This window comes from Coregonus lavaretus (assembly GCF_964263955.1).
Source record: "Coregonus lavaretus genome assembly, chromosome: 4".
In the NCBI taxonomy this organism is placed as follows: domain Eukaryota; kingdom Metazoa; phylum Chordata; class Actinopteri; order Salmoniformes; family Salmonidae; genus Coregonus; species Coregonus lavaretus.
This window is the reverse complement of record NC_139991.1, coordinates 17,384,162-17,402,442: the sequence shown is the minus strand read 5'-3', so window position 1 is coordinate 17,402,442 and position 18,281 is coordinate 17,384,162. Positions and strand designations below refer to the sequence as shown.

General features: G+C 39.9%; 2 protein-coding genes across 2 annotated transcripts; both read left to right on the top strand.

The window, feature by feature from the left end:
• Positions 1-856: 856 nt before the first annotated feature.
• Positions 857-3,852, top strand: LOC311128583 (fibroblast growth factor 3-like; the record flags this gene model as incomplete). Its single annotated transcript, XM_084160771.1, has 3 exons — positions 857-1,133; positions 2,646-2,749; positions 3,445-3,852. 3 exons carry the CDS (start codon positions 857-859, stop codon positions 3,850-3,852), a joined length of 789 nt encoding a protein of 262 aa, XP_084016897.1.
• A 10,531-nt stretch (positions 3,853-14,383) lies between these two features.
• Positions 14,384-18,281, top strand: LOC311127764 (fibroblast growth factor 4B-like; the record flags this gene model as incomplete). The annotated part of the gene is made up of 3 exons (XM_084159638.1): positions 14,384-14,678; positions 17,312-17,415; positions 18,105-18,281. 3 exons carry the CDS (start codon positions 14,384-14,386, stop codon positions 18,279-18,281), a joined length of 576 nt encoding a protein of 191 aa, XP_084015764.1.

The following is an 18,281-nucleotide window of genomic DNA, read 5'->3' as shown; positions in this document are numbered from 1 at the left end:
AACCGTAGCCTAATATATAATATTATGTGAGACACTATTTTAATACGGACCTAATAGGCGAAAGAAACTGAACCCTAAAAAGTTGGTTTACTGATCCCTGTGAGTGCTTGGTTAGGATAATTGAAATTATATAAAAGTTTGCAGATGTTTCAAATAACCCTATTTTTGAGCCACGACCAAAATATTTTGTTTCGTTTAAGACTCCTACCTTCACCTGTTAAACTGAATTGACAGGGTACTTGGATAGGCACACATGTCTTAAACCACGGTGTATAATTTGGGATGTAATTGGTCTTTGGGATACTTCAAAAGAGGAGTTCAGAGGAAAACTCTGCCATCAGATGCCTGGCTCGCTCTTTGTGATGCGGTTTTCCGCAATAAGCCACTGTGTGTAATGCTGTGTAATTTTATCCACGCTGCACTCTCTTGATTCACACAAGGCTGATACCTTGCCTCCCCCTTTCCTTTGTATCAATTGGTCGGAGTTCAGGCTATTGTCACTGGAAGGTTCTTTTATATCTGTGCACGCTGTCGATCAGCGAAATCTCCCGATTGGCTCCTTGTAGGATCCAGAAGTTTTTACAGTCCGCTGTAGGGAGAGCAAAGGAGACGACAACCGCCTGAACGAGACCACACTGTTGTAAACGCGCCGGCCCTAATCGATGACCACGGCTTCACCAGATCACTTCAGATAAAGAGACGGCTGGGGAACACACCTACTTGCCAATGTTTCTTGGGCAGGATCATTTGGTTTTGCCGACACTACGGCAAAGGCAAACGCCAACTCTTTAATGGGACCCCGGATGCCATTTCTATCCATTCTTGCCAGAATCTTACGATATACAGCCATGCCACAATGGTTATAATTCAGCTCCTGTTGTTGCTGAGTTTCTTGGACCAAAGCAAGCAGGATTATCTGTCTCCGAGGCTTGCTAGGACATCAGGGGCGCCTTGTGCCAGGGGCCAGGCGTGTGACCCAAGGCAGCGGAGAGATGCTGGGGGACGCGGTGGAGTCTACGAGCACCTTGGAGGAGCACCAAGATGCAGAAAACTTTACTGTGCAACTAAATATCATTTGCAAATACATCCAAGCGGGAAAATAGACGGTTCTCTTGAGGAAAACAACCAATTTAGTAAGTATAGGCTTTAATTCATGTTGTATTTATTTTATATGTGTAGCCTACACTTAGAAAAAAAGGTTATGGGTAGAACCAAATAGGGTTCTATGCTTGCTTCATATATGGCACCCCTTAAGGTTCTATCAAGAACCAAAATTGGTTCCATATAGAACCCTATGGAACCCAAGGGTTCTATATCGAACCGATTTTGGTTGAGTGAAGAAGAACCCCCTACAAAAGGGTTCTATATAGAACCTTTAGGGGTGCCATAATATATGAAGCAAGCAATATAACCCTTTTTGGTTCTATCTAGAACCTTTTTTTCTAAGAGTGTATATATTTTGTTTTATATTGAAGATCTCATGTGGTTAAAGAACACTGTTTGTCTTTATAAGCATTTGAATAACTAAATTATAATGGAAATATCTGTTGAATGCAATAATTTATGTTTTAATTGTGTGGCGCTGGAATTACCATTCCATGCGATTTTGACTATATTTTCATTCATAGCTGTATTAAGGTGGTAGCCTATAGCCTACAGTTGGCTCCCACTTTTTTCATGAAAGATGTAGAAATGTGTGTGTATCTTAAAGTGTATATTTGCCTCTGTGGGAAAACGTTGGTTTAAAATAGGTCAGGCATGCTCTATATAAAACAGAATTACCCTATGGGGTACAGTAGATCATATAGACGACAACACCAGTAGGTAAGCTGTCATACTTGTGAAGCAATCTTTCCAAAACTGATCACTTCCCACTGTTCCCCACGTAAACTCCCCCCAGGCTACTTCATCAGGGTCACAATTACGGCGTTCACAGATAATTGGTATGCTGAATGGTTTTCTCTTGCACATTTGACTTGGGCAGTGTAATCATGTTTGTATATCTTTGAAAACGTGACCAGAGGACACTTGTTACCTGTTTTATTAAACACTTAGGCCTAGTCACTTATCAGGCAATAGAGCGCCCATTAGCCAAACCCAAACTCGAAAATGAGGCCTATTTCCATATGAACATCAGAATTAACAGACTATGGGAGACACAATAGCTGGGTCGTAGCGGATGTATTTATCCAATCAATTACGATTATCCGAAACCACTGAATAACCTACATAGACTAATCAATGGATGATGGAGCAAATAAACCCAAATGTAATATTTTTCAATCTTACATCTTCTAAACATCCAATTGGCTTTTAATAAATCAAAATTATTTGTGCGCAAATTGACTTTTGTGATGACATTACAAGCAACAATTAAAAAATGTACACAGTACAAGCTATGTTATTAACATTTCATAGTCGTTGTGTTTCTACATCCGGCACTTTACCAAAACGCATAACGTTTATTATCCAGATAAGCCCAATGTTCTGTGCGTAATGGAGCCCGAGAACTGGGAACCCACTGCATGTCATCAAAATGATAGCGTCATGAAGGAGAGTACTACTACTCCTATAGTCTACTATAGCTGGATGTAAATGTTCTTCAGAATGCATCAATGCATAACATTTGGTCTCATCTTTCTCAGGCATCATGGAGATCACAGCAGTGGATGTTGGAGTGGTAGCGATAAAGGGGATATTTTCCGGGAGATATCTGGCTATGAATGATAAAGGACGTCTATACGCCTCGGTAAGTGTTATGCCACATTTGCCAAGATATCTAGATATGCATTTAGAGGATTCGGGTAAAAAGGAACGCTATTTGATTCCATCTAGCCATTGTGGTGTTTATCTTGCATAAAATTGCACCAAATTGTAGTGATTTCCCTATTCAACCTCTCTTATACAAGGCTTGTGTGACTGCTCCAACTAATTGGTCACTGCTATAGTTCTCAAGAGTTTGAAGCAGCCCATCATCCTTGTAAGGCAATATGATCAATCAAATGGAATGCCTTTGTGTGGGTGTCTGTGTTTGGTTTTACTATCTTTGTGGGGACCAGAAAGGAAAAAGGCAATTTTAGGTTTAGGGTTTTGGATTAGAATTACGGTTAGAATTAGGGTTAAGTTTAGGGTTAGGTTTAGGGTTTGGGGTTAAAGTTAGGGTTAGGTTTAGGGGTTATGGAAAATAGGTTTTTGAATGGGAATCAATTGTTCGGTGCCCACAAGGATAGAAAAACAAACCTGTGTGTGTGTAGATGTCCGTGAATCAAGGAGGCCTAATTGAATAGCTTTCGCAGTAATCATGTGAAATTGTGATTTCATAGATTCATGTCTATTTGAGTATTGGTCCAAGGCCATAAATGAAAGGATTAATGAAAGGACTGATTGACAATGATGAAAGGTTGACCATGATGAAAGGTTAATTGACATTGTGTTCTCTTTCAGGATGTGTTCAACCAGGAGTGTGAGTTCCTGGAGCGGATTCATGAGCTGGGCTACAACACCTATGCTTCACGACACCACTCCACCCTGCAGCCCCCTGCAGGGGGTGGCAGTGGCAAACGACGAGCCAGTGCCAAGAGGCAGTGGTATGTGTCCATCAATGGGAAAGGCCGGCCAAGGAGGGGCTTTAAGACACGCAGCACTGACAAAGCCTCCCTTTTCCTGCCTCGAGTGCTAGGCAATAAGGACCATGAGATGGTGCAAAAGCTCCGTGACAGCCAGAGGCACCCAGCTGGACAGCAGAGTCCCCCTATGGACCGGGCTGAGCACCGGAGACGGAGACACCGGGCCCGGGGTAGAAAGGGCAGAACCAAGAGGCCTGGTGACAGACTGACACTAGCCACTGTCTGAGAGCAGTAGGCCCTATTTCTCAGCTGAGGAGCACCAGTTTACGGCACATGAAACTGACCAAAAATGAAATATCTGCCTTAGAAGGAGAACATTTCACTTGGATCAGTCAGTGGCAGCAAGCTATACTTTGTTGTACAAGCTCCCGCCAAAATCCTTGCTTGAGATACATGCAACTTGAACCATCCCCCACAACTATTGCAATACCGACACAAGATTTGCCTGGGAATTCGAGTTAGGCAGATACAGCTAAAGTTTGATCTACCACTACACAAGTATGAAAGGATGATACGGTTTGTGTTTGTTTTGTACATACACGTGTGAATGTGACCAAAGTCAACCCAGCTGGATATCTTCTTATTGTTGTATTACCTGGAAAAAGACAAATTGTTTTTGTGTTCTTGTGGAACTTTTTAAAGATCATAAATAATATATGTATATATGTGTACAGTTCTTTTTAATATCAGTTTCATTTATCAGCAGCTTTAATTTTGGGAAAATTAGTTAGAGTAAGACCTGGACATCATTCATGTGCTTACAGATACCAAGGAGGTGGTATGCTCCAGAGAAGTAGAATTACAGCAAAGCACTTTTTCATATTAGCGTAAAAAGAAAACAAGTAAAAACATGGGAACACATTTATTTTGAAATGTACTTATGATGTGATAGTCTACTGTCTGTAAACTGCGAGAAGTACTTTGTAAATTACTAATGATATGAATATTTATTTGGTACCTGTGTTTTTTAAGTTATTGATGAGATTGTTTCTACATTTACCAATGTTATTATTTTTTTACTTTGTTGTAACCAACCAGGCGTACCCCTCACTCAAATGTATGGTAACAATAGATATTGTCAAAACAAATGGTCAATCTGGCTTGTCAAACATTACTTTGTTTTGTTAATTGGTGTAACTAGCTAGTACAACTGAACAGACAAAATACATCAAATTTACTTACTGAATCCTATTTGTCCCTTTTTGGGCATGAGACCACACTCAGCTGACTCCATTTTGTCCTGCCCATGACCATGTTTTGCACTTCACCACAGGTTGGGTTCATCTCTGTCAGTTCTGACACCACTGTTCCTACACCAGGTAGGCCTAGCTTTGGCCTTCCATGTTGCTCGAAAATTGCCGTTCTGTTCAGAGCATGGGGGATGCAGCTTTGTTCCACTCTATGTTAACACAAATATGTAATTGTCATGATTTTTTTCACCACCAATCAATTATTTTATGGTGAATGTTGAGTCATGAGGCTATAGTGAACACTGTAACATGTAAACAATAAACTATCAAGTATTTGGATTAATGTCATAAGGAAATATTTAACCATTGAACGTTGTGTTTAAAAAGGCTTCTGGGGTTAAGAGGGGGGTCTAATTTTAGCATCTGAGTTACTCCTGTCAAGGTGAGGTGATTATTACACAGTTTCAAAAACAATATAGGCTACTGATGGCAAAATGTACATTTTAAAAGCTGAATGGTTGTTTCTTTATTTTCAAGTACCAGGACTTTGTAGCTTGCCTTCACCAACCCCAATAGTGTGATCCCACAGTCCTGAAGTAGAATGCTCTCATGGCCTCCAGCAGAATGGAACTCTCTCAGGGGAACCAATCCCTTCTCTGTGCAGTACTGTACCCTGCTCACTCATTCACAGTGACTGCACCTGTTTTAATGAGAGAGAAAGTGTTAGGGATACAATAAGATATTTTTTTCAAAGTGAGTGTTTTTTAATTGCAAGCACTGAATCTGTCTTTGAATGTCTAATTAAAGTTTATATGAAAAACTGAACCTAGCAACCAACCACTAACTGTGTTGCTAAATCTATAGGAGCATATAAAGAAGTGTTATCCTATACCTTGAGGGTCTGAAAGCTTCCTGAGCATGACAATAGAACGTCTCTGGGGGAACCTGGGAAGCAGTGTCGCCCGAGACATTCTGCTTTTTTTCAACACTGACCAAAGCCTCAGATCCAATAAACAAGGAAATCCCTCCTGAAAAAGAAAATGTGTCATAGAAAGTGTAACACCTTGCTATAGGTTGTTATGAATGCCAAACTCTAATATTACTTAACAGGAATGTGGGACTTCGGATAAGTGGAAGTACTTGAATTAGCCTTTGTCAGCTGCATCTCATCTAATCTGACGGGACAAATCATCATATCTTCATCTCCATAGCCTATTGACTAGGGCCTAGGCTAAGCGGTCGCCCTACAAAGATATGCATTTATCAGCCGGACAATAAAATCTACATTCTGATGTAGCCTAATATCCACTGGCTGACGAAAATATATGATATTTCCCGGGAGAGCATTAGACGAGAATGATATATACTGAACAAAAATATAAACGCAGCATGCAACAATTTCAACAATTTTACTGAGTTACATTTCATATAAGGAAATCAGTTAATTGAAATAAATACATTCATTAGGCCCTAATCTTTGGATTTCACATGCCTGGGCAGGGGCGCAGCCATAGGCCCACCCAATTGGAAGTCTGGCCCACCTACTGGGGAGCCAGGCCCAGCCAATCAGAATGAGTTTTTCCCCACAAAAGGACTTAATTACAGACAGAAATACTCCTCAGTTTCATCAGCTGTCCGGGTGGTTGGTCTCAGACGATCCCACAGGTGAAGAAGCCCGTTGTGGAGTCCTGGGCTGGCGTGGTTACACCTGGCCTGCAGTTGTGAGGCTGATTTTCCAGTATGAAAATGTATGCACTCACTAACTGTAAGTCGCTCTGGATAAGAACGTCTGCTAAATGACTAAAATGTAAATGTAAAATGATTGGACGTACTGCCAAATTCTCTAAAACAATGTTGGAGGCGGCTTATGGTAGAGAAATGAACATTCAATTATCTGGCAACAGCTCTGGTGGACATTCCTGCAGTCAGCATGCCAATTGCACGCTCCCTAAAAACTTGAGACATCTGTGGCATTGTATTGTGTAACAAAACTGCACATTTTAGAGTGGCCTTTTATTGTCCCCAGCACAAGGTGCACCCGTGTAATCATGCTGTTTAATCAGCTTCTTGATGTGCCACACCTGTCAGGTGGATGGATTTTCTTGGAAAAGGAGAAATGCTCACTAACAGGGATGTGCACAAAATTGGAGAGAAATAATCTTTTTGTGCATATAGAACATTTCTGGGATCTTTTATTTCAGCTCATGAAACATGGGACCATCACTTTACATGTTGCGTTTATATTTTTGTTCAGTATAATTAACCAACACAATCAATAAATTCACCCATCATCAATGTGGGACCCCCTGGCACTTTTGAAGAGGAAAATAAAGAGACAGGATCCATTTAGTTTGAGTGTAAAGGTTGTAGTCTGCCATTATAACTGCAACTGGGTTATTCACTAGGCCTATATTTTAGACCCACAATTACACCCCGCCAACAAACAATGTACAAAAATGAAAAATTAACGGTTGATAACCCCCAATTAAATGTTGATATCGGCTTTATGGGACATGTTCATTCAACTTAATAGGAAGCATACAGAAATCAGGAGTTAAAACTGATTTAAATTGTAGAAATTGAGGCTACCATGCTGCTTGGCCCCTTCTGCATATTCCCACACAGATCATGTTTTTCTCCTGTTCCCCTTTGTGCTCCCGCAGAACATCTATTCAGGCACATGGCGCTCTTATTAGTTCAGTGGCATTAAGCAAGTAAACAAAAGCTCAGTAGTTAGTTTGCGTCTCAACCGGGCGACTTATGTTGACCCGCACAACACAATGATGTGTCTGGCTGTCGCCATGTCAAGGGGAGATGCTCATTAGCGCACTAGCAAACTTTCCCTCCCACAGTCGACGCGGTAAAACCTGTAATGACATCCAGCGATTGAAGGCATTATATTCCACAACTACGGCAGACGGCGGGATACGCCATAGGCTATCACAGGTAAGGAAGCACAGACTTTTCCCATCTATGGAAAGCATCTCTTGTGTTAACTTGTAGACACTGCACCCTAGGGGTAGGACGTTAGGCTAGTGGTTTCCTAATAAGACAAACGCTTTACAGAAAATTACAACATAGCCTCATTTTTCTATTCATTATTAGGCCAAACGTTTACAACGTGAAACATTAACATTAAACGTTTTACACTTTTCCGCCAAACACAGATTGTAATAATGACGCATGCACATCAATGTGGCACCAACTTGGATTTTTCAGCAAATACAGTACCAGTCAAAAGTTTGGACACACCTACTCATTGAAGGGTTTTTCTTTATTTTTACTATTTTTTACATTGTAGAATAATAGTGAAGACATCAAAACAAATAAAACATCAAAACAAACAAACAAAATAAAACAAAGTTTTAAACAAATCAAAATATATTTTATATTTGAGATTCTTCAAATAGCCACCCTTTGCCTTGATGACAGCTTTCACACTCTTGACATTCTCTCAACCAGCTTCACCTGGAATGCTTTTCCAAAAGTCTTGAAGGAGTTCCCACATATGCTGAGCACTTGTTGGCTGCTTTTCCTTCACTCTGCGGTCCGACTCATCCCAAAACATCTCAATTGGGTTGAGGTCAGGGGATTGTGGAGGCCAGGTCATCCGATGCAACACTCCATCACGCTCCTTCTTGGTAAAATAGCCCTTACACAGCCTGGAGGTGTGTTGGATCATTGTACTGTTGAAAAAATGATAGTCCCACTAAGCCCAAACCAGATGGGATGGCGTATCACTGCAGAATGCTGTGGTAGCCATGCTGGTTAAGAGTGCCTTGAATTCTAAATAAATCACAGACAGTGTCACCAGCAAAGCACCCCCACACCATAACACCTCTCACACATGCGGAGGTCATCCGTTCACCCACACCGCGTCTCACAAAGCCATGGCGGTTAGAACCAAAAATCTCAAATTTGGACTCCAGACCAAAGGACAAATTTCCACCGGTCTAATGTCCATTGCTTGTGTTTCTTGGCCCAAGCAGGTCTCTTCTTCTTATTGGAAACCTTTAGTAGTGGTTTCTTTGCAGCAATTCGACCACAAAGGCCTGATTTACACAGTCTCCTCTGAACACTTGATGTTGAGATGTGTCTGTTACTTGAACTGTTACTTGTAGCTCAATTGGTAGAGCATGGCGCTTGTAACGCCAGGGTAGTGGGTTCGATCCCCGGGACCACCCATACGTAAAAATGTATGCACACATTCGCTTTGGATAAAAGCGTCTGCTAAATGGCATATTATTATTATGAAGCATTTATTTGGGCTGCAATTTCTGAGGCTGGTAACTCTAATTAACTTATCCTCTGCAGCAGAGGTAACTCTGGGTCTTCCATTCCTGTGGCGGTCCTCATGAGAGCCAGTTTCATCATAGTGCTTGATGGTTTTTGCGACTGCACTTGAAGAAATTTTCAAAGTTCTTGAAATGTTCCGTTCTGACTGACCTTCATGTCTTAAAGTAATAATGGACTGTTGTTTCTCTTTGCTTATTTGAGCTGTTCTTGCCATAATATGGACTTGGTATTTTACCAAATAGGGCTATCTTCTGTATACCCCCCCACCCCCCCACACACACACACACCTTGTCACAACACAACTGATTGGCTCAAACGCATGAAGAAGGAAATAAATTCCACTAATTAACTTTTAAGAAGGTACACCTGTTAATTGAAATGCATTCCAGGTGACTATCTCATGAAGCTGGTTGAGAGAATGCCAAGAGTGTGCAAAGCTGTCATCAAGGCAAAGGGTGGCTATTTGAAGAATCTCAAATATAAAATATATTTTGATTTGTTTAACACTTTTTTGGTTACTACATGATTCCATATGTGTTATTTCATAGTTTTTATGTCTTCACTATTATTCTACAATGTAAAATATAGTAAAATAAAGAAAAACCCTTCAATGAGTAGGTGTGTCCAAACTTTTGACTGGTAGTGTATATGGAGTGCAAATACTTTTTATTTGAAACGTCAAATGCTTATATACGCATATATGACAGGAAATGTGACCTATATCAATCAACAATGAGCTTATGAACAGCAAGTCATAATTTGAGCAAATTCAATATAATAACCAAGCAATCATCAGAATAATGATAAAAAGAAGAGGAGTGATGATGCAAAGATGAAGAAATCGAAGAATTTGAATAAGCTACTATTATTGTTGTTGCTATTGTAGTTTGAACATGCAATCTTAACAATCAGTGAAATGTGTCCTACCAAATTAAGAGTGCAGGCATTCAGTGTCTCTCCAAGAGGAGACAGGCCCTTATGCCTGCCTAATTGGTGTGGCCAGGAATTCCGCCTTCACAGAACCTGGGATGCTTTTGTCTCTGCCCTCTGCAGGCCGTCTGCACTGCTTACCATAATAATAATAATAATAATAATAATAATATGCCATTTAGCAGACGCTTTTATCCAAAGCGACTTACAGTCACGCGTGCATACATTTTTTTGTGTATGGGTGGTCCCGGGGATCGAACCCACTACCTTGGCGTTACAAGCGCCGTGCTCTACCTGCTGAGCTACAGAGGACCACACCATGAATTCTCAGCCAAAGAGACACTTCACTGTTTTGGTTTTCAAATATTTTATTTGTTGAGCATCTTCCCATAATGGTCAAATAACTTGACTGAGAAGTGACATATTGATGTGAACTAAATTGTGCTTATATAAATATAGACACCATTTCCAAATTGTGTGAGACTCTTTGTCTCAAATAATATTTGGTGCACATCAGCAAGTATTTAGAAGATGCCATCAAATAATGAGCAAAAGTGTTACAATCACGACTTATATCCTACAAGAGTGATAGGCCTACTTCAAAGCCCTATTGATCTATTAACTTTAAAATAAAAGTGATGTAGCCTACCTCGAAAACATCCACCCCTGAGTCAATACTAAAATGTTGTTATACTATTTTTTTTCGTAAATACATTTGACACAATTAGTGACATTCACTTTCAATTTCATTTTCTTTCACCAGCAGAACTAAAACTATAAAGAAATTATAGTCACTGAAATGGCTGATTTGTCCAGCTACTGCCAGTTAGCCTGGCTGACGCAACCCACGTGATATAGGAGGTCTTCGAGTTTGGTATCAGCAGTAACTGCCAGTAGCAGGCATTAAAGAAAATCAAACCAGGATGATTTCTCCCTTTAAAGATTGACACAGGCCAAATCAAACTTGAAAATCATCAAGTGGGTGGTATTCAAATTAACAATTGGGAAAATGCTAAAAGTTTCAGCACTGAGGAAATATTAAACAAATCGAATACAGCTTTTAATGATTTTACTCATAAAATACATAGTCGAGTATGTTAGGTAATGTGGTGCACTATGCAAAATGCATACTCCTAGACCTAGAGCATGCTAAAATGTTGTCATCATGTTCCTTTTAACAAAATAGATTTCAAATAGGGTTATCGAGTGTATAGCTTGTACGGTTTGTATCTGGTTTTTTTTATGACTAATGTGCAGTTATGGGTAACAGAAACACCTAAGCTCAAAACACTGAAGTGTGACTATCACAGCTTATCAACGCATAGCCTACAACTCCAGTGTATAGATCACAGTTGCATGCAGTTTGGTCAATGTCCTTTCAAGCTTGCACATTTCTATTTCTAAATGCCGATTACAACAAAAACAAAAGGTTTAAAGTTGAGTAAATGGAACTGTGAACAGTCCCTTGCATAATACACTATAGGTCTCGGCCAGCTGTCTTTTGTAAGGGGACAAGGGGTGGGTTTTCACGTGCAGACTTGAGGGCAATTTAAGTTTACGGTGTCCCTCGATCTCGTCAGGTAAAGGGCGAAAGCAGAGGACATCACAGACACTTGTCGATTGCCTTGCTGACCAGGAGAGATTGAACCAAGGGAACAATAGATTTGGACCAAAACAAACTACAACCACCTGCCAATTGATGAAAGTGCTGCCAGATTCAAGGTCTGATGCAAACATCCTCTTTACACATTAATGTTGTTCTTATTTAACACGTTTAAAGACATGCTCAAAAGTTGCAGGCTTAGATGTGGAGTAACCTCAAGCTATCAAGACGTCGAAAATGTATTCAGTCAAATATGTCAGTGAAAAGATATTGAGCAACCGAACAACTAACATGAACACAGTTAAAAAGTCAAACAAAACATTACCCTTTCATAGCGAATCCCTATGCAGCGCGATGTGTAGCCTACTTAAAAATGCGGAGACAAATTACAGTACCATGGAGAGCGGCACCACAGGACTACATGAAAGGAAAAACGTCACTTCTTGAAGTATGGGCAAATACCGTGCATCTTCAAAGGACAGTTAGAAACCGTGTAAGTCCAATATATTTGCTTGAAAAGTCTGCAAGTTATTAAATACATTATTAAAATATTTGTTTGTGTTGTTAGATCTTTGTCCAGAAAAGCTTTTTGATGTATGTCTGTTTCATTTACACAATAGTTTATTTCCCATCAGTTATAAGGAATTGATCCAAAACGAAACCAGGGGAAAGTATAGGCCTGAAGCTCAGTTGACATGGGGGAAAACCTCCAGAGTCGACGCTCAAACGTGTACAAATAGACCAAAGTTGTACTGGATGTGTACAATGGTAATGAATGATAATCCACAGTGTACCTCAGTGATCGCTGCCAACGCAACAACAAATGTCACTCCCGATCTTTTTGATTATCCATAAGGCAGAGAACAAACAGCCCACTTGTGTGACACAGAAAAATATCAAATGAACCGACTGAAAAAGACGCGTCTTTTGTGTCATCAGCAGGCAGCGTTTAGTGAACTAGCGAACCCAGGAGAGAGGGGTCGCCAAGCTAAAGGTTGAGCAACTCGAGGTACGGCTCCAAGATCTGACTGCATTCAAAGTTCCAATTTGCAGCATAGAGTGACGGAATGTTATTAGCCTATACATTGAGGATTACCCAAACGTGAACATGAGAAAACGTTTTCATGAGAATCATCAGCTTGTGACTGGGGGGTTCAGGGTCCCCAAGAGCGCTTGTAAACCAATCAATGATTTCCAAGGGGTGTTTCTTTCTCTAAGCATTGTGTGCATAGAGATCTCTGTGTTATTAGAGATACACGAAAAGGCAAAACAACTTTTTTATTAGAGATGAAGGAGGGTACTTACTGTTCACAACGCTATATGGCACAAGTGCGCATTCAAGATGAAAAATATTTTACCTAACAGTTTTGACTAGCCAAATGAAAATGTTGTTTCCCCCAATCCATTTCACCAACGTGTAGAGATGTAAGTAAGTCTTGTAGAAGCAAATTGGTGGCTTATAGTAGACAGTTCACGCAGACTGTCACTGATGGAATTTGGGCATTATTTGGACACACTTTCATTGCTTTGGGACACCCTGATATTGGCTATGTAACACAAACCTTTCTTTTCAAAAAGTATTAACTAAGCTTATTGTCCACATTCTCAAAATGATCTTTCTCCTAATGAAGCATTGGCACTGCAAATGAATTCGTAAATTGAGTAATAATTGTTTATCATTATCAGTGATGTTATAGTCTACTACTTTATTTATGTTATTATAACTTCAGAACTATGACAGAGCTAGAGCCAGCAATAGCCCAATGACTCACATTGTCGCGATATCCTCTACAAGGCAGGCAATGAACACTGAATAAATCGTGAATGGCTTTTCTGTGCCACTATCTTCACTGTGCAGATTATCAGTCGGAGCATCTACTTATCATGCTTTTCATATTCTATTTAGTCTCACCATTGTTCTCTTTAAGAACCGGGGTCATTTTTTCTCTCTGCCAGTCTTAAATTAGTGTTTTCGATTCGTTGAATTCAACTTTTGTTTTTTCCTGTTATTGTTCATTTATAGAACTGTCTCCTGTCTGACACCGCAGTTTGTAAACTTGGCTATTTCCTATTTTACATCCTCCCATACATAAATTATTTCATTTCAGTCCGATAATGAAGGAAGCTTTACACAAATAAACCCTATTACAAAGTCTTTATTCTAATTTCCACTATTAGATAAGGGCATTATTTGTATAGACAACTTCCCGCGGTCTTGCTTGTTTCAATATGAGTGAACACTGGCAACTGTTGTTTTGTTATCTGGGCAAGTCTAGTTTTTACATTTGTTAAACGCCCCCCTCCCTCCCCACCCTTGGTACAGCATGTACATTATGAGGGATCCGTCTGTTTAGAGTGGCTTAGAATACTGTCCCGTGATGCAGTAGGTAGTGCGTGATGTAATTTCGCAGCAGATATAAATATCGTCGGAGAGGGAAAAGCGGCATGGCTGAGCCGCGCTTGCCTAGACCGCCAACACTTCTCAACTTATACTTGGACAAGTTCGACTCGAATCTATACACGTTACCTCGGAGAGAACAGTCATACCAAGTAAGAATAGATGTCGCACCAAAGGGAACTCATCATCTTTGTCTTGGAATGAGAGTCTTTCGTTGCTTTTTTTCATTCGTTCGTTTTTTCTTATTCGGAGTCCAACTTAAAGGCCGGCACAGTGGTGATATTTTTTGTCCCTTAAACTCCCTCAACAAACACTGTAGGCTACTGCAGTGTTGGTAAGGATGGCCTTTCAATCGGCCCTCTTACCAATATTGGTCTTGGGACTGATGTCTAGTTTGGTGCGTTGTGCCCCCTTCCCTGGCAGGCTGAATGGCACAGTGGAACGACGCTGGGAGACACTGTACTCGCGGTCCTTGGCTCGGATCCCTGGGGAGAAACGAGAGATAAACCGGGACAGCGACTATCTTATGGGCATTAAACGGCTACGACGCCTTTATTGCAATGTAGGAATTGGGTTTCATATTCAAGTTTCACCCGATGGGAGAATAACAGGAGTGCACAATGAAAACCGTTACAGTAAGTTCAAAATGATTATTGCACTTTTACGCATTAGATTGTCTTCTCACATTGGTTGCATGTACCTCTTGTGCTGTCATTCCCAACCTGAACTCTGGCCTGCCTGGTCATTCCATGCACTTATAGCCCGTTCCCGTGCGAGCCATTGGTATTAGAATAGGCCTTTCATAAAATGAAATCAAATATTTAATATTTCATAACATATTTCATGCAATCAATTATAAAGAACTTAAGTGACTTACGCAAATGTTTTTTAAATTAGATGTATAAAAACATGTTTTTATGTGCCACTTGTGTATTCCAATTAGCCTATAATTATTTGAAGAGACTGCTAGATCGTGTCTTCATCAACATATTATCACGATATGAATATCTGGCATATTATGTGATAGTGTCAGTGTCGGGGCAGGGTTATCTTGGCACGGTCTGAAATGCCTCACCAATGTGTTTAATTTGAAAGTGGAATAGATATGACTTGATTGCAGTTTTAGAATTTGCTTCTTATGACTGTAAGTCGCTTTGGATAAAAGCGTCTGCTAAATGGCATATTATTATTATTATTATTATTATTATTTCACTGCTGATGAAATAGGTTGTCTGTGTGGCATCGGTAACATGCAGTGCTATGCTAGCTAGCTAAAAAGCAATGCCTATTAAATAAACAGGCCTAAGTGTCTTGTGTCAAAGGAGAGAATAAGGTAGGTATGCGTTGGAACATCTGGAGGCTAAAAATGATGTGTGGGTGCTTTCCACTCTGAAACCAGTGTCTGAAATAAGAGATTTCTAGGAACCAAGCCAATATCCAATACGTCCTAAAGTTAGGACGGCGATCTGTTACGGTAAATTAACCCCTTGGCCTTACGTGTCAAATTAATGTCCCATCGAGACAAAGTCATATTCGATTACATTTGCAGACACAAAGAATAACAAACATTTACTTGTCTAACAGTTGTCATTGCAAATATGACCCTGTATCTTCTCAACGATATAATGTGACAAATACGCCCCTATCGCCTATATCGACAAGGTTTGCCTGTGAACTTAAAGGTTGTTTTGTGTTCCCTTGGCCTATTTTGAGACATGACATAAAATTCAAGGGAGATACATTACATAGATACTGTTTGAACAGCTCTAGTCGCCATAAAAACACCTTTAAAAAAGGGAGCCAGACATCATTCTGGACTCAAAAGTCCAGGATGTAAAGTACAAGTGAGGACTTAAATTGGACATTAGTTGACATATGATGCTTCAGTTAGGACACTTTTAATAAAAAGGCACAAGAACAGCATCAGAGGTCCATAGGCTGCTTGATTGACCTTATCTGTAACAAATGATGTGTCAATGTTTGTTAATGCACTGTCAAACATTTCCTGTAAAATGTACACTAACTTACTGGCAGTAATTGGCCAGTAGGTTACTCTAATTTATTTTACAGTACAGCTACTGTTATCCATTTTACGGTAATCCATTTTACGGTACCAAAAATGTTACTGTAATATACTTTACAGGATTTTACTGGAATTACCCATGCAGCGACATGTTACCCAGTGTTCTTTGCAAGTTTTCATTTTTACATTGACATTTTGTTCATTTAGCGGTGCTCTTGTCATTAACAACTTACAGTCAGTGCATTCAACCAAGGTTGATAGCAAGTAAAAAGTAATAGCAAGTAAAACGTTTCTGTAACCGTTACTGAAAATGTTGTTGTAGTTGAGGATACATTTGTATTCAAAATAATTATAATTACAACAAGATATCTTATGAGAATTCTCTGACTATCTGTGGATAGTGTCAATACAATACTGAGATATTCATGGTAACTTGATGCCAGAGAAATGAAACACAGTGCAATATGTTACAAGTCACTATTAAAACGGTAAGACAATTATTTCTACAGTATTTTACTGTAATTACAAGGGATTAGAGCAAGCAAGTTGGCTGTATGCATTTGCATATTACAGCATACTAATGAATACTTGGTCTTTTCTATCACTTGCACTTCTAGAGGCCTAAACAAAGGCTTCCAAACTGTCCGTGATTACAGGGCAAAACAGATCAAATGGACATGGGTAAATATTCAACCATTAAAAGGTTTAAGACCCGCTACCACTCTGATCTGTTCCCTATATACATTTAATTGTTAGGGAACTACTACCACATATCACTTAAATTGGTACAGGACTCTCACTATCGGATGCAACCAATATAGCCACTACAAGGCATGCCTTAAGATATGTTAATGAGCCAGCAATTCTTTCTCCTGCCACAATATTTCTCCACAATGCACAATCATTTACAGTATGCTGCAGTAAATACATAGAAAAACAGCAATACAGTACTTTATTGTTGAATTCCATTTAATATTTCATATTCACAATTGCTAATAGTGAATATTTAATTATATATTACACTATACCAACTGATATTTTGGTGTTATATTTCACTTGCACTTTAGGCCTTAACAAAGGCTTCTAAATTGACAGCGACTACAAGCCTCTTTCTTGGAGGATGCATGCTCGCGCAATTTGAACATTTGTTTCTGTCTCCAGACATGAGTGAAATCAACTGATGACGTGATATGAAGATAGTTGCATGTGAACCACATACAAGACTATTTGTTTTCCTCTTTCCAGGTCTCCTTGAGATATCTCCAGTAGAGAGAGGAGTTGTGACAATCTTTGGCGTCCAAAGCGGTCTATTCGTGGCTATGAACAGCAAAGGGAAGCTGTACGGATCTGTGAGTGTATGAGATGATCTACGGTTGATTTCCGCCGGTAGATGTTCTTATCGGTAGCCTACTCGATGACATGTCACCACTTGAGCTGTAGCAACCACTCCCTCTGCTACATACACCACAGCACCCCCGACAGCTCCTTTCCGTGTCACATTGTTGGGCTGGGTTATGGCATGCTTCCAGTGCCTGGCCATGTTTTCATTGTGGGCCGGATAAACCCAGGAACGGTAGCGCAGTAGATCATTCAGACTGCGCATTCCATTCTTAGCATTGCCAGCCACCACATGCACCTACTGTCCTTCCCAGAGTAAAGATGAACTGGCCCAAAATACCACCCACACACACTGTCTATAGACCCCACAACACAGCACATTCATTAATGTTCTTGATGGGATAGTTAAATAGTTGGATTGTGGCTCTAACATAATCGGTTTTATCACCTGCCCTGGTTATCCCTACCAAACAAAAGCATCAACATTAAAGACAAAACCAAGCAGTCAAATGGACTAGCCTACCCCTATGACATTCATTAAGGATATATGGAATATAACTGTTAGAAACATTATACACTATTTTGTCAAGTTTCAATTTCTACAAAGTAGGTCACGTCTAGGTCATGTCTTTGCCATTATACTGCTCATACTAAACATATAGCCTATAATTAAACATCTTTCTAATCTTCTCTGTTTTAGGTTCATTACAACAACGAGTGCAAATTCAAAGAAACTCTCCTGGCAAATAATTACAATGCTTACGAATCGGTGGCATACCCGAGGATGTACATTGGACTAAGCAAGACCGGTAAAACAAAAAGAGGAAACCGAGTGTCACCAGCCATGACGGTGACGCATTTCTTGCCAAGAATCTGA